This window comes from Lithobates pipiens, unplaced genomic scaffold (assembly GCF_037356315.1).
Source record: "Lithobates pipiens isolate NorthernLeopardFrog02 unplaced genomic scaffold, aLitPip1_a1.2 Scaffold_1, whole genome shotgun sequence".
In the NCBI taxonomy this organism is placed as follows: Eukaryota; Metazoa; Chordata; class Amphibia; order Anura; family Ranidae; genus Lithobates; species Lithobates pipiens.
The window spans coordinates 130900627-130914424 of NW_027507685.1; the positions used below are offsets into that span (position 1 = coordinate 130900627).

Genomic DNA, 13798 nt, shown 5'->3' on the forward strand with positions numbered 1-13798 from the left:
CTTAAAGACCAAGAATAGACTTCCACAGAGTGTGGGAACACAAGTTAAACAGTTACAGAAAACACTAAGCTGTTTAACCCCTTTTATAGCCAGATGTACCCTGTCACATAACACAAGGAATAGTTATAAATATGTGATTATGGTTTTCATTACCTGTGGGGCCCGACGGAGCTTGTTATGGAACAATGGTCAGCTTGTTCTACCTGCAACGCAGTTCTGATTTCATTCTCTCTCTAGAGATTACTTCCTTACATTGCTGTTTCTCAGGAACCTCTGCCTCCCAACCATCAGATTTCAACTATAATTCTTTATTGTATTCATTGATGCAGAATATTCTGCTGTGCTTTATAGAGTATGTAAAACCTTTTATACAGGACCCCCCTTTCTTTCACAAGAGAAATATATGGGCCGCCATTGCTGGTCTGCCTCCAAACATGTTAGTTGCCTGGCTGTGGTCGAGTTTAAATCTTCTGAGCCACAGACCTTGAATGAGGAGTTCCTTGGCTCTATGATTTTACCAGGTCAGTGACTTAGAAAGTATTCCGTCCCACTCCTGAAAATCACTTGGTTCCACTTTTAAGTTTAAAGTGTTTGTAAAGGCAGAAGTTTTTTTTTACCTTACTGCATTCTGTAGTAGGTAAAAATCATTCTGCATGCAGCCCCCCGAAATACATACCTGAGCCAGATCTCAATCCAGCAATGTGCATGAGAGCCAAGGCTCTCTCAGGTCTCTCATTCCTGCAGCAGCAGGAGCCATAGGCTTCCACTGCTGTCAATCACAGCCAGTGAGGAGGGAGCAGAGGGGTGGGGCCAAGTCCAAGTGACTTGCTCTGGGGTCATTTGGCAAGAGGGTGCAGGTAGAAGTGCCAACGGGACCCGAGAAGGGGAGGATCTGGGCTGCTTTGTTGCAAAACCACTGCAAAGGGCAGGTAAGTATATCCTGTTTGTTATTTTAAAACAAAAAACAAGGATTTACTATTACTTTAACCCCTTTGAGGGTGAAACATACCTTAAAGTGGTTCTAAAGGCAGAAGGTTTTTTTTTTATCTTAATCCATTCTATGCATTATGATAAAAAACCTCCTGTGTGTAGCTGACCCCTTCAGCCCCCCAATATTTACCTGAGGTCCATCTAGATCCAGCAATGTTGCAAGAGAGACTTAGCTGTCCAGGACTCCCCTCCTCATTGGCTAAGACAGCAGTGTGGCACCATTGGCTCCCACCGCTGTCAATGAACAAATGAGCAGAGAAAGGGGGCAGAGTCAGGCTGCAGCTCCGTATCTGAATGGACACAGAGAGCTACGGCTCGGTTTGGGTGCCCCCATAGCAAACTGGCCAGGAGCACCAAAGAGGGACCCAAGAAGAGGAGGATCTGGGCTGCTCTGTGCAAATCCACTGCAGAGGAAGTAAGTATAACATGTTTTTTTATTAAAAAAAAAAAAATAGTCTTTAGTTTCACTTTAACAACCAGTCCCAATTTTGCAACTTTCTCCATGTGTTAGTAAAACTGTACATATGATCACAACTTCTTTGTGTATTCAGGTGGATTATACCTTGTTTTTTTAAGGACAAATAGGGCTTTCATTTGGTGGTAAGTGGTAACAGATAGCTCCTGATTTTTTTTCTGTTATCAAAGAAAAACTGGACCAAAAAAAAAATGTTTTTAATATATCTGTATTTATCTGGCTATTACCATAATTTTACCACCAAAGAACAACCCAAGATGAATTATCCCGCTTCTGCGATTGCAGCAATGCCTCATATGTGTATTTTATTTGTTGTGTGTACTCGTAGTAAGACCCAGAAACAATAGTGCGCATTTTGTTTTGTTTTTTCATCCTACACACTCTGACACTGATACTGGTACTCATTTTAAAAATGCTTTTTTTTAAAAAAAAAAACCCTACCTAAAATATGCTGACCCTGACCTTTGACTCTGACCTTTGACCCTGACCTTGGCCTAACACTAACCCTGACCTAGATAAAACCTTGATCTACCTATTTTTTTTCTTAATTTTATATATATATATATTTTTTTATTATTATTTATTTTATTTTTTTTACACACTTTTGTTTGTTTACACCTTCCTCTCCTGCCAAAAATACATCCAATGACTGTGCAGGCACCGGGATTTACATGATTGTGTCAGCTATAAAACAGCATCTTAGTCCTGGACCTAAATACTAATCCTGGATGATGCATGATCTAAGATGTCACCATTGACATTGTCCGGGAGAAAATTGCAATCTATGTGTGAGAGCAATACTGGAGCCATTGGCAGGATACATTTTCAAAGCCAGTGGCTCAACAAAACAAAGTGAATTAAAGATGAAAATGACAGCTCCAAAAGGTGGCATCTTGAAAAGCAAGTTGGCAAAGCATCTTCCATATTTGTTTTTCTGTTTACCAAACAGGTTGTCTTTCCTTTCCTAGTAGCAGTAAAATGCAATAAGCATTGTAACTCTAGCATGTAAACGGTAATATGTCTAACATTTACATTTGATTTCCCTTTCTTTCTTTCTGGTTTTATAGCCTTGAGAATAAAACCGCATCAGACATGGTGCTATCCGAAGTCTCAAAGACCATCAGCAGGTACCCTGTTGATTTCCGGGGAGCTCGTATCATCAGCGGGAAGGAGGAAGGGTCATATGGCTGGATAACCATCAATTACCTCTTGGAGTCCTTTATGAAGGCGGGTGCTCTTGTTTTGCAATATTACGATCTTTTCTAATTCATTGATGTGCATGAAAGCCAAGACTAGATCAGCACTGGTAGTGGTGTAGAGCTCCACAGGAATCTGTGCCCTACACACACTAACCATCTCTGTAATCCTAACCTCACTGTAATCCTAACACTAACCCAACTGGTAAGCATAAACCTAGCATTTACCCTCTCTGTAATCCTAACACTAACCCTCCTGTAACCTCATGACTTCCCTGTTCTCTGTAACCCTAACACTAGACCTTCTGCAACCTCAAGACTAACCCCTTTTCTGTGATCCTAACACTATTATTATTATTATTATTATTATTATTATACACGATGTATATAGCGTCAACAGTTTAAGCAGCTCTTTGCAATGTATAGGGGGGGCAGCACAATTACAGTACAATACAAAAGGTATAGGAGGGCCCTGCTCGTAGAGCTTACATTCTAAAGTGAGGGGGTGGTGGTACAAAAGGTACACTAGACCTCCTGTAAGCTCAAGACTAACCCCCTCTCTGTACTCCTAACACTAACCCTCCTGTAACCTCAAGACTAACTCCTTCTCTGTAATCCTAATGCTAACCCTCCTGCAACCTCAAGACTAACCCCTTCTCTGTAACCCTAACACTAGACCTCCTGTAACCCCAAGACTAGCCCCTTCTCTGTAATCCTAACACTAGACCTCCTGTAACCTCAAGACTAAACCCTTCTCTGTAATTCTAACACTTACCCAACTGGTAAACCTAAACCTAGCATTTACCCTCTCTGTAATCCTAAAACTAACCCCTTCTCTGTAATCCTAACACTAACCCTCCTGTAACCTCAAGACTAACCCCTTCTCTGTAACCCTAACACACATTTTTGCTGTAGCTCTTACCCTGACCTTTATGTAGCCCTAATAGTAACCCGTCACATTATTCCTCTTTAGTACCCTCCCTATAACCCCAACACTCACATGTACATCCCTGTAACCTTCATGCTACCCTCCCCCCTGTAATCTTAACACTAACCTTCTCTGTTCTGTCATCCTAACACGACTCCTCCCTGTAATCCTAACAATAAAGTAGTTATAAAGCCTAAAAATTTTTTACCTAAACGCATTCCTTGCTTTAAGGTAAGAAACATTTAGCTAGTAGTAGTTATCCAGGAAGAAGACCCATCAAAGATGTCAACAGCCATTGAAGGTGCTCATACACACCACATAGCTGGAGTGGAGGTGGGTATAGTTCTACCTTAAAGCAGTATTAAACCCAAAACCAAAAATGTAATATATTGCAGCTTACCAATCATTACATGTGGTGGCTGCATTAGGTTTTATTTATTTTTTGGGCTTTTCCTCCTCTGTTTTCACCTGGTAATTTGGTGAGTAACATACCTCCTGTATTAAAGTGCCCCCACTCTGGATGAAGGAGGAGCACAGGGCACCTTTGGACAGCAGTATTGTCAGTCTGGGGGAAGGGGAGCGTTAGACGTTCTAGCACATTTGGATACACTAATAAATTGAAGCCTGAACTCACATTTTTTAGGCAGTTACAGGGACAGTTATGTTCTTTTTGGGATAAAGGTTTTACATAATTAAAAGCTGATCATTGCAAGCACTCCTTTTAGTGGTAAATGGTTTGCCTCAACCCTCTAACTGCCACATCTACAGGACAGCTTGTTCTTTAAAAAAAAAAAATGGTATGCTGCAATATAATAAATGTTTGCTTTTGGGTTTAATACTGCTTTAGAAAAACTCTTCACAGCCAGGCATTATGCCAAACTTTGTGTAGAATAATTTAGGTTTTATATACACTGTATGGAACCTGAGTTTATTACCATCCTCTTTATGTATCAGTCATGCCTTAATGACAGAACTTGATTAATCTTTAAAATTACCATTGAATGATGGAATATTACACCTTGTAGTTCCCATACCCAATGTAATAGTGGATTCAATATTTTAATTGACTTTTCCAATCTGATCATTTGATTTCTAGCAGATGAAATTATCGTTTTCATTTGAAATATGATATTGACATTGCGTGGTTTAGTGACATCTTTGTTTGTATAAAAGGGTATAGTCCTATATAGTTTTTACTCTGTGTTTTTCTACAGTATTCCTTTGGTGGTCGTTGGGTTCGCCCAGTGTCCTCGAAGATTTACGGCGCTCTGGACCTCGGTGGAGCTTCCACACAAATCAGCTTCATTCCAAAGGTGGAAATTGCAGACCCAGGGCAAAGGGCAGACTTTCAACTTTATGGCTTCCCCTACAGTATCTACACACACAGCTTCCTGTGCTATGGACAGAACCAGGCCCTGAAACAGATGTTGGTAAAAGCAGTGGAGGTGAGCAACCATGCAGAGCCAACCAACCAAACACGCTAAGCTATATAACAGGAATCTCATAGTCCTCATTTTTGGAGTGTCAGGAAGCATGCGTATCAAAGGGAAATTTTGATGCCTGCATACTTTCAATGCCCATAGCCTCCTACGGGTGGCCTAAAGTTCACCTGTCACTTACCCAAGCAAATGTTAAGCCCACTCTGGATCCTCCATAATTGGAAGATGGGAGTATGAATGAAAGGTCTTCCTTTTCCAGTAACAGCAACCCCCTGTGTCTAGTAAACAGCAGGGCAGCTGCTCAGCAGGGGACCTGGAAGCCAGTGGAGGTGACTGGAGTAGTGGTGCCTACTACAGTGATTTTCAGCTTCCATTTCACAGGTAGGGCACATACAAATTTACTTTGGTCCAAGCTGGACCTATGTAACTATGTAAAAATTGCCATATCTGGTATTCAGCTTTAAAAAAAATAAAGGCATTCACTAAAATTCTGCTGCTTAAAGTGGAGTTCCGGCCTCCAAAAAGTTTTTCTTTTTAAAAAACTGGGGAGCCCTGAATGTCGCCCCCCGAGGCCTATTCGTCCACCGGCTTGCGTGCAGGTACCGCCATTATAACTAAGGGAAACCGGCAATCAGGCTGCACAGCCGGGTTCCTACTGCGCATGCGCGAGTCGTGCGGCACTTTCTGAATGGCTACCTCGTCTTCTGGGAAACACACAGGTCCCAGAAGGCAGCAGGGGAGAAGGAGGGCTCGCTGCAGAAGAGGAAATTACGTACTTTGCTGCAGCCCGGCTAGGATGGAAGTACAACTTTGTACTTCTTAAAAGGTAGGAAAAAAATATATATATATATATATATATTTACCCAAAAAACGTGTGGTGGAGGTGGTCTTTAGTTTAGTTTTAGTTCTAGAAAAAGGGTTAAGAAATACTCTCAATCGGTTTTTTGTTTTTCTTTTGTCTGTTTTTCTCAATGAGAACATTTGACTAAACCATCTGACAGTGCGAGGCCCTGCCACTGTGAAAATGTAGAAGAAAATGACACAGGATTTGCATTAAGGTTTAATACAATGTTACAGACTATGGCTTCTGAGCAGAGAAAGCTGTGTTTTTGGCTCTCTATAGATTTTGTAAACCTGATTTGGGGCCTGGAGCTTGAAAGTTCCAAAGTGTCTTGGATGGGACGGAACCACACTGGATGCAGACAACCTGTGTGAGTACACAGGCGTGCAGGTTTGTTATATAATCAAGGCTCATGATAGCTCAGGGCTCCCAGTTTGGAGCCAGCAGGTCTTAACCAGGGGTTGGAGGTACCCCAGCCAAGAGACTGGAGGTCTTGTCACAGGAGACAAGTGGGCTCTTATTGAGGTGTCAGGAGAACCCCTACCTAGAGGTCAGGAGTGGGTCATGCAGCAGGGCATTGCAACTAAAGGCTAAGTGAGCCAAGTGAACCAGAAGAACTGGGCAATACAGCCAGAGGCAGTCGTAAGAAGTGCAGCTGTGCTATGACAAGGGAGTCGGGTGGCTAGGCATTTTCAGTTGACTGTTGAGTTGATGTTGAAGGTGAAAATCCCTGTGTGGGCAACTGATATCTATGAAAACTTTCCATTTTGTTCAGTAAATGTGGGCTGCCATGTCCTAAAGTACAGTTTGGACAGGTGCAACTCATTGGAAAAAGCACCTACCGCATGAGTATAATTACTTCAATACCACACATTACATTTATTTTCTTATGTCACAGTGGCAGGCAGCAAAAAAAAGTTGAGGGTCTGAATTTTACCCATGATATTGCAAACCAAAAAAAATGTTTTTGGCAGGAACTGAGCTTCCAATCTGCCGGTTGCATTGAATGGGCAAATGCTGATTCGTCTGAATCCCAGTGATCAATGTACTGTATAGTACAAAAATAAAGTATTTTGTATCTCTATTGGAATGGATATATAAATGATAATAATAATAACCAAGATGGTAACATGTAGCAAATAAATGACAAATCAAAGTTAATTTAGTTCACAAAATGATCCAGTCTCTTCCCTCGTGTTCCTATTATAATTCCAAAAACAATAATTTATCTTTTATTTGCAGGGAAAAGATCTACGTCAACCTATAAACATCCCCTGCTACCCTGTAGGATACAAATCCACCATTGCCCAATCTTCTCTCTATAACAGCCCATGTACTGTTAAGTCCGCCCCGTCATCTTCTCTAGTGCAGAATATCACCATCATCGGTACTGGGGACTCCGCACAGTGCCAAGATCTGCTCAAAACCATCTATGACTTCAACAGCTGTACCGGCAAGGAATTCTGTTCTTTCGAGGGAATTTATCAGCCTCCTGTTGTTGGGAATTTTTTTGTAAGTCAATTAAATTGGTCTGTACCTGTGTAGAAGACATAATTGAAATTCCCCCATGAAGTGTCCTGTGTTATGTGATTTAGAACTTTATTTTTTATTCCCTTACTAGGCATTCTCCGCTTTCTTTTATACATTTGACTTTTTGAACTTGACATCTGGACAAGATCTGCCAACAGTGAAGAGCAGAATCCAAACATTCTGCGAACGAGACTGGACTGAGGTAAGTAGGCCTACTGGCTCTAGGACCTCGTGGTAGATGGGGTGTTTGGGTTTAGCCAAAAGTCTCTTGTTTTCAATGGGAGTAGCCACAGAGCTTCTCAGTGCTCCCTGTAGGTAGATTTCTCCATTCTTCCGTTCATCCATGGAAGCAGAAAATCGGGAGAGAATGTCCCCAGTGGAGATATGGACAGAGAGGAAAACCCAACAGAGGTTCTATCTCATCCCTAATCTTTAGAAAGAAGGGTCTTTATTACCATCTGTCCCCAACTGACTTCTTATGTCATGTTGTCACTGGGAATGGAAGTAAGGAGAAATCTACCCAGTGGTGGCACAAGCAGCAGTAAAGAGGTTCTAATCATTCACACATCTAAAGCTATGCAAAATTTTGGTTGGAGTTTCTTTCACTTCAAGAGCTGTTATTTAAAGCCCAATTCCAGTCAAAAAAGAAGAGTACATACTGCTGAATTTTTTGGGGGGAGTTTATTGTGAAGATTTCCCTTTACTTCCTGTTCCAGTGACATCCAAGCAGAACAAATAGAAAAGTAGAATGGGTGTCTCCAGTATAGGAAGACATAAACAATAGAAACGCGACAGAGGTTCTAAATCTTAGCCACTATTCTCTAAACAAATGGGCTTTGCGTGGTGTCTTTGTCACTATCAGATAGACATCTTATCACTTCCTGTCCCAGTGACAGAAAGGGAGTTTAAATTTCCCCAATGGGCACACAGGCAGCAGGAAAAATCTAACCCTTAGCTCTGAGCACAACTTAAAGAAAAATAGTTTGTCTAGAGTTGCAGCAGGATTTAATTTTTTTTCTATTTATATGCACATGTAAATCTATCTGTGCCGACGTTCAGCTTCAGGCAAGTTTCCCAAAGCAGAGGACGGATCGATTGAGGGAATACTGCGCCAATGCAAACTACATCCTCACTCTACTGCTGGATGCCTACAAGTTCAATGAAAGCAACTGGAATTCCATCAGTTTTATGAAACAGGTGTTGTGTTTATTCCTTTTTGACTTTTCTCAATTATTACAGAACTACCCTTTCTAGGTATTTGGGATCAAATGTCCAATCACAGCATGGGTCAGCAGGGAACTCACTCACAGTAAAACAGGCAGCAATGTACAGGAACATTGTCTGGCCTACCCATGCCTTTCTCCCCCAGTAAAACTACTGTGAGCAGTCGGCAAGTAGTTAAACAGGTTTATTTTGTGCCTAGAATGTGTTCATTACAAGATGTATGATTTTTTTTTTCCCCAACAAAAACCATATTCACACGACTTTTAATGTTGGGATCCACCCAGATGCCTGAACCGGCAGCTATCTTGGTGTTTCAGCATGCTGTTCCCACCACCTACATAGGCTGGCACTCCAGTGAGCGATGTTGGGGCAGAGCAGAGAGACAGCCACCGGCTCTCTGCTCACTGAAGGCCAAGAACTGAGTGATCAGCAGTCTTGATCACTCTGTTCTTGGTCTTAAAGGCGGCGGGGGACAGATGCAGCATTGGACTGATGCTGCATCCACCTAGGTGAGTATGGCTCTTATTTTACATTTCCATACTTCTCTTTTAAGACAATAGCCATCTTCTACCATGGCCACCAGTCACTGTGGTGTACCTTCTTTAGTGCACAGTAAAAATTGTCCCTACCTAGGCTAAAAGTGTCCCAGCCCTCCCCTGTCCCCACATTTATAGCCAGCCTAGAACTATAATGAAATGCTTTTGTACTGATGATTCTGGCCTACGTGGCCTTTATACAAATTTAAGCCCAGAGCTCGGGTAGAATGACAAAGAGTAGAAAACTGGTAAACTGCAGGACAGATACATAACTATGTTTGAAATCTTCTCCCACAGGCTGCAGACACAGACATTGGCTGGACGCTGGGGTACATGCTGAACCTAACTAACATGATCCCTTCTGAAGCTCCAGCTAGCATGAGAACGCAAAGTTATGATGTATGGATCGCCGCCGTCTTCTTTATAGTCCTTACCTTGGCACTCGGCTTACTTATGCTGTTTTTATATTTCCGATAAACATTTGTGGAATCTTAGCAGAAAATGAAGGAGAATGCAACAGACATGCAAGTATATAATGTTAACTTTTTTAGAATTCTAAAAATATGAAAGTATCAGCTATAGACTTAACAACCTCAAGGGCCAAACTCAGGATTCTTATTGAACGTTGACCAAGCTGTGAACAATCCCCTTGTCATTTGGTCGCCTATGGGGCCCCGCCATTGATCTTGAAGAAGCAATGGGTATAGATAGACCTCTTACGGGAGAACAAAGGTTTGGCTCATGCAGAATATATCTCAGGTTGTGTTTGTCTTGGCCTACAAAACGAGGGCTGCATATTATGAATTTTTTTCTAGCAGGAATACCCTTCTCCAAAAGAGTATAGCCAGCAATCCAACTTCTTAATTTCCTCTCCATTGCAAATATGGAACAACAGGAAAAACCTTGCATGAAACGATTAGATTTAAGGCTAGATTTTCTCCTCTGAGCTGGAACGGACCTCATCAGCTTCAGAATTAATTTGTCTTTAGCTCTGTAAAATGTTTCCTGGATTCTGCCATAGGAGGGGAGATAAAAGTTTGGGGCCTTGTGAATGTTTTTCTTCAAGGATCTAACTTACGTCTACAAAGCTTGGAAAGAACTGATCAGAAAGTAACCTCAGACCTGGGCCCCAGGATAATTGTTACAGAGACCTCTGTTCCTCTATATATCACATGAAGTCAACTTCATCATCTATTCTCTTACAAAGACTGTAGCCTCCTTGTTTTAGTCTTAGTTACTTGACATAGCTGTCTAAAATATTTATACATTTTTAGCCTAATTATTTGTCTTTTTTATCTATGTCTGGATAAATCATTTTACATCTATAGGGATCTCAGAATAACTGTGTTTTTCTAGCAATGTCCTTTACTTTATTTTGAATAAAGCAGAGAAGGTATAGAACAATTCTATAGAGCAGCCTTTCTCAACCTTTTCAACACAAATGAACCCGTGAAATAGTTCTCCAGTCTCAGGGAACCCCTGCTAAAAATTATAAATCTACAACTCCTAATACATTAGTGTGATGGTCAGTGGGAAGAATGGTCCTTACACTTGTGGTCATTGGGAAGAATTACCTCCTTACAGGTAGCTAAAAAGATCAATGATGTCAGTGGAAACTTATCCGAGAGGCAGAAATGGCCCAATGCTAAAGGAACCCCTAGCAACCTCTGGAGGGACCCTAAGGTTCCACGGAACCCTGGTTGAGAATCACTGCTTTAGAGCTTTCTGTGGCCACTTTGTGGAGATTTAGCCTCACTTAATGTCCTAAAGCCAACATTGTCACCAGGACAGGAAGTCAGGGAAAGTCTCTACAAAAGGCACTATAGATTAACAAAACATGTGAAGAATAATAGTTTTGTCAGACTTCTATTGCAGTTTTAGGCCCTGCTGGAGATTTGCCCTAATTTTTTATCTCAGTGAGAACTTTGTCATCATCGGGGCTGAATACAGGGTGATTAGGAGAGGAAAAGGTAACTTCACACATCTATATTAGAAATGGCAATAAACTATTCTCATGGAGTAATAATGTGACAACTAGATGCTCATTGCTGCTTGAGTCCATACATATTTTAGCCTGGGTTGAGCTCTGATGAAGGAGTAGTAGTATTGCTCCTGAAACATGTTGGACATTTTTATACAATTTTGATTTACCAACAATTAAAAATGATCTTGGACCCTTTCGTCTCCTTTCTTTTATGCTATGGTTTGAGCTACTGGCAGGTTGAAGGAAGCCTTTCTGCATGGGAGCCACCCTGCCGAAGCTATTGGGCTTGTTTGAAGTTTTCCTACATCTGACTGCACATGCAAGTTTGAATGTTCCCAGCACCTCCCTACATATGTTGTTCTGAAGCATGAAAACCAGACAGATGTTCTATCTCTTCCATGCTCTACTGAAAACTAAAATGAAAGGCTTGGGCTAGAATTACACTTTATGTAGTAGTGTGCTCTGTATATATATGCTGAGTGGTAAGGATTGTTTTACAGGACCTGATAAATGAATGTATACAATATTGCCAAAAGTATTGTGACACCTGCTTTTACATGCACATGGAGTTTAATGGCATCCCAGTCTTAGTCCGTAAAGGTTCAATATTGCGTTGGCCCACCCTTTGCAGCTATAACAGCTTCAACTCTACTGGGAAGGCTTTCCACAAGGTTTAGGAGTGTGTCCATGGGATTATTTGACATTCCTCCAGAAGCGCATTTGTGAGGTCAGGGACTGTGGACGAGAAGTTTCCAAACTTAATACTCCCAAAGGTGTTCTATCAGGTAGAGATCAGGACTCTGTACAGGCCAGTCAAGTTCATCCACACTATATTTCCAAAAGTATTGGGTCATCCCTCCAAACCATTTGGTGGAGGGGGGATTATGGTGTGGGGTTGTTTTTCAGGGGTTGGGCTTGGCCCAAGTGAAGGGAACTCTTAAGGAGTCAGCATACCAAGACACTTTGGACAATTTCATACTCCCCAGCTTTGTGGGAACAGTGTGGGGATGGCCCCTTTCTGTTCCAACATGACTGCTCACCAGTGCACAAAGCAAGGTGGGTGGGGTCGAGGAATTTGACTGGCCTGCACAGAGTCATGACCTCAACCCAATAGAACACCTTTGGGATGAATTAGAGCCCAGACTACGAGCCAGGCTTTCTTGCCCACATCAGCGCCTGACCTCACAAATATGTTTCTGGAAGAATGGTCAAACATTCCCATAGACGCACTCCTAAACCTTGTGGACAGCCTTCCCAGAAAAGTTGAAGCTGTTATAGCTGCAAAGAGTGGGCCAACACAATATTGAACCCTATGGACTAAGACAGGGATACCATTTAAAGTTCATGTATGTGAGAAAACAGGCGTCCCAATAATTTTGGCAATATAGTGTATAATGTTGTGATCTTTTAACAGTTACTAAGATCTCATAAAATTTCTGAGCAGAAAGGAATTTTAACAGTAAATCGTCTGTTTTGTTATATCACTTAAGATTAACTGTGACATATTTTGAATGTCAGGCACTATTAGTAAGTGTTAAGTCACAAGAGTTCTACTTGAATCTACAGACAGCCAGTGAAATGTCCTGTCAACAAGTACATCAAATGTTTACATTGAACTGTATGTGTGGCAATAAATAACTACCGACCAATTCCGTCTCTGTCAGTTACTCTAAAGTTGCCCACTTATACTAAAGTGGTTGTAAACCTCAGACATTAAACATGAACAATGCATATCCCTCCATAGTGTGTACTTGTCTCAATCCAGAACGCTAAATGTCATTTCTGTCAGCTGCCTCCTTCCTCTGCTATAAGCATGAGTCACTTCTTGGGAGGGACCTCCAGCTGACTGACAGCCTCAGCTCTGTTCCTCTGAGCAGTGTGGAGGGGAGTGTGTCCAGGGCCCGAGTCCTGAGGGAACGCATGGGAATGGAGTTCCTGTACTTTTTCCACAACAGGAACTCAGTTCCCATTAGCAGCGTGTCTTGCAAGACTTTGAAGTATGCAAGCTGTGTGGCAGGTGCTACACCAGCAGCTGCCGACACAGCTCGCAATAGTAAGTGCCGCACACCTGACCATTCAGGCATTGCCAGTAGGGGGCCCCATGACAGCTTTCGCTTCGATCTACCTGTCAATCACATCTAGCTGACGGGTAGATCAGGTCTAGGTCTAGCTGACGGGTAGATCAGCTATTCTGCTCACAGGACATGCAGGGAGAGAGGTGAGCTGAGGGAAGAACATCAGTTTGGGGTGGTAAGCTGAGCACAATACCTGGCAAAGTTTAATGCCAGGAGGGAAGTTTATTTGGAAATATGTGAAGGGTTGGAATAGCAGCGAGTGTGTGTTAGAGCCCTGCAGAGTTTGCAGCCCCCCAAGCTAACCTACATCTCCTAAGCAGGAACACATCACTATCTCCCCAAGCATTCTGTCCAGATAATGTGCAGTTAATTTATGACCTTTCCATTTAACCCTGTGTTATCCAAACTCTATTCAATGAAAAGTGTAAACTCACCACATAAACACTCTATATACAAAATAAAATTCCCCAATAACGATCAGAACATGATGTTCACATTTGCATGGAAGCACAATTGAATGATGCTGATTATTCAGAGAATTACTGTATTTATGTTTATTGAGGAACGTTGTTTTTTTTTT

At 41.8% G+C, this 13798-nt stretch overlaps 1 protein-coding gene across 1 annotated transcript in view; it reads left to right on the plus strand.

The window, feature by feature from the left end:
• LOC143974933 (ectonucleoside triphosphate diphosphohydrolase 8-like) overlaps window positions 1-12792 on the plus strand; it is a 77391-nt gene extending 64599 nt beyond the window's left edge. The window contains exons 5-10 of the mRNA XM_077476774.1: window positions 2533-2692; window positions 4804-5034; window positions 7112-7381; window positions 7491-7601; window positions 8459-8596; window positions 9457-12792. Of these exons, the coding sequence (XP_077332900.1) occupies window positions 2533-2692; window positions 4804-5034; window positions 7112-7381; window positions 7491-7601; window positions 8459-8596; window positions 9457-9636 (1090 nt within the window). The 3' untranslated portion in view covers window positions 9637-12792. The remainder of the gene's footprint in view (window positions 1-2532; window positions 2693-4803; window positions 5035-7111; window positions 7382-7490; window positions 7602-8458; window positions 8597-9456) is intronic.
• Window positions 12793-13798: the final 1006 nt, after the last annotated feature.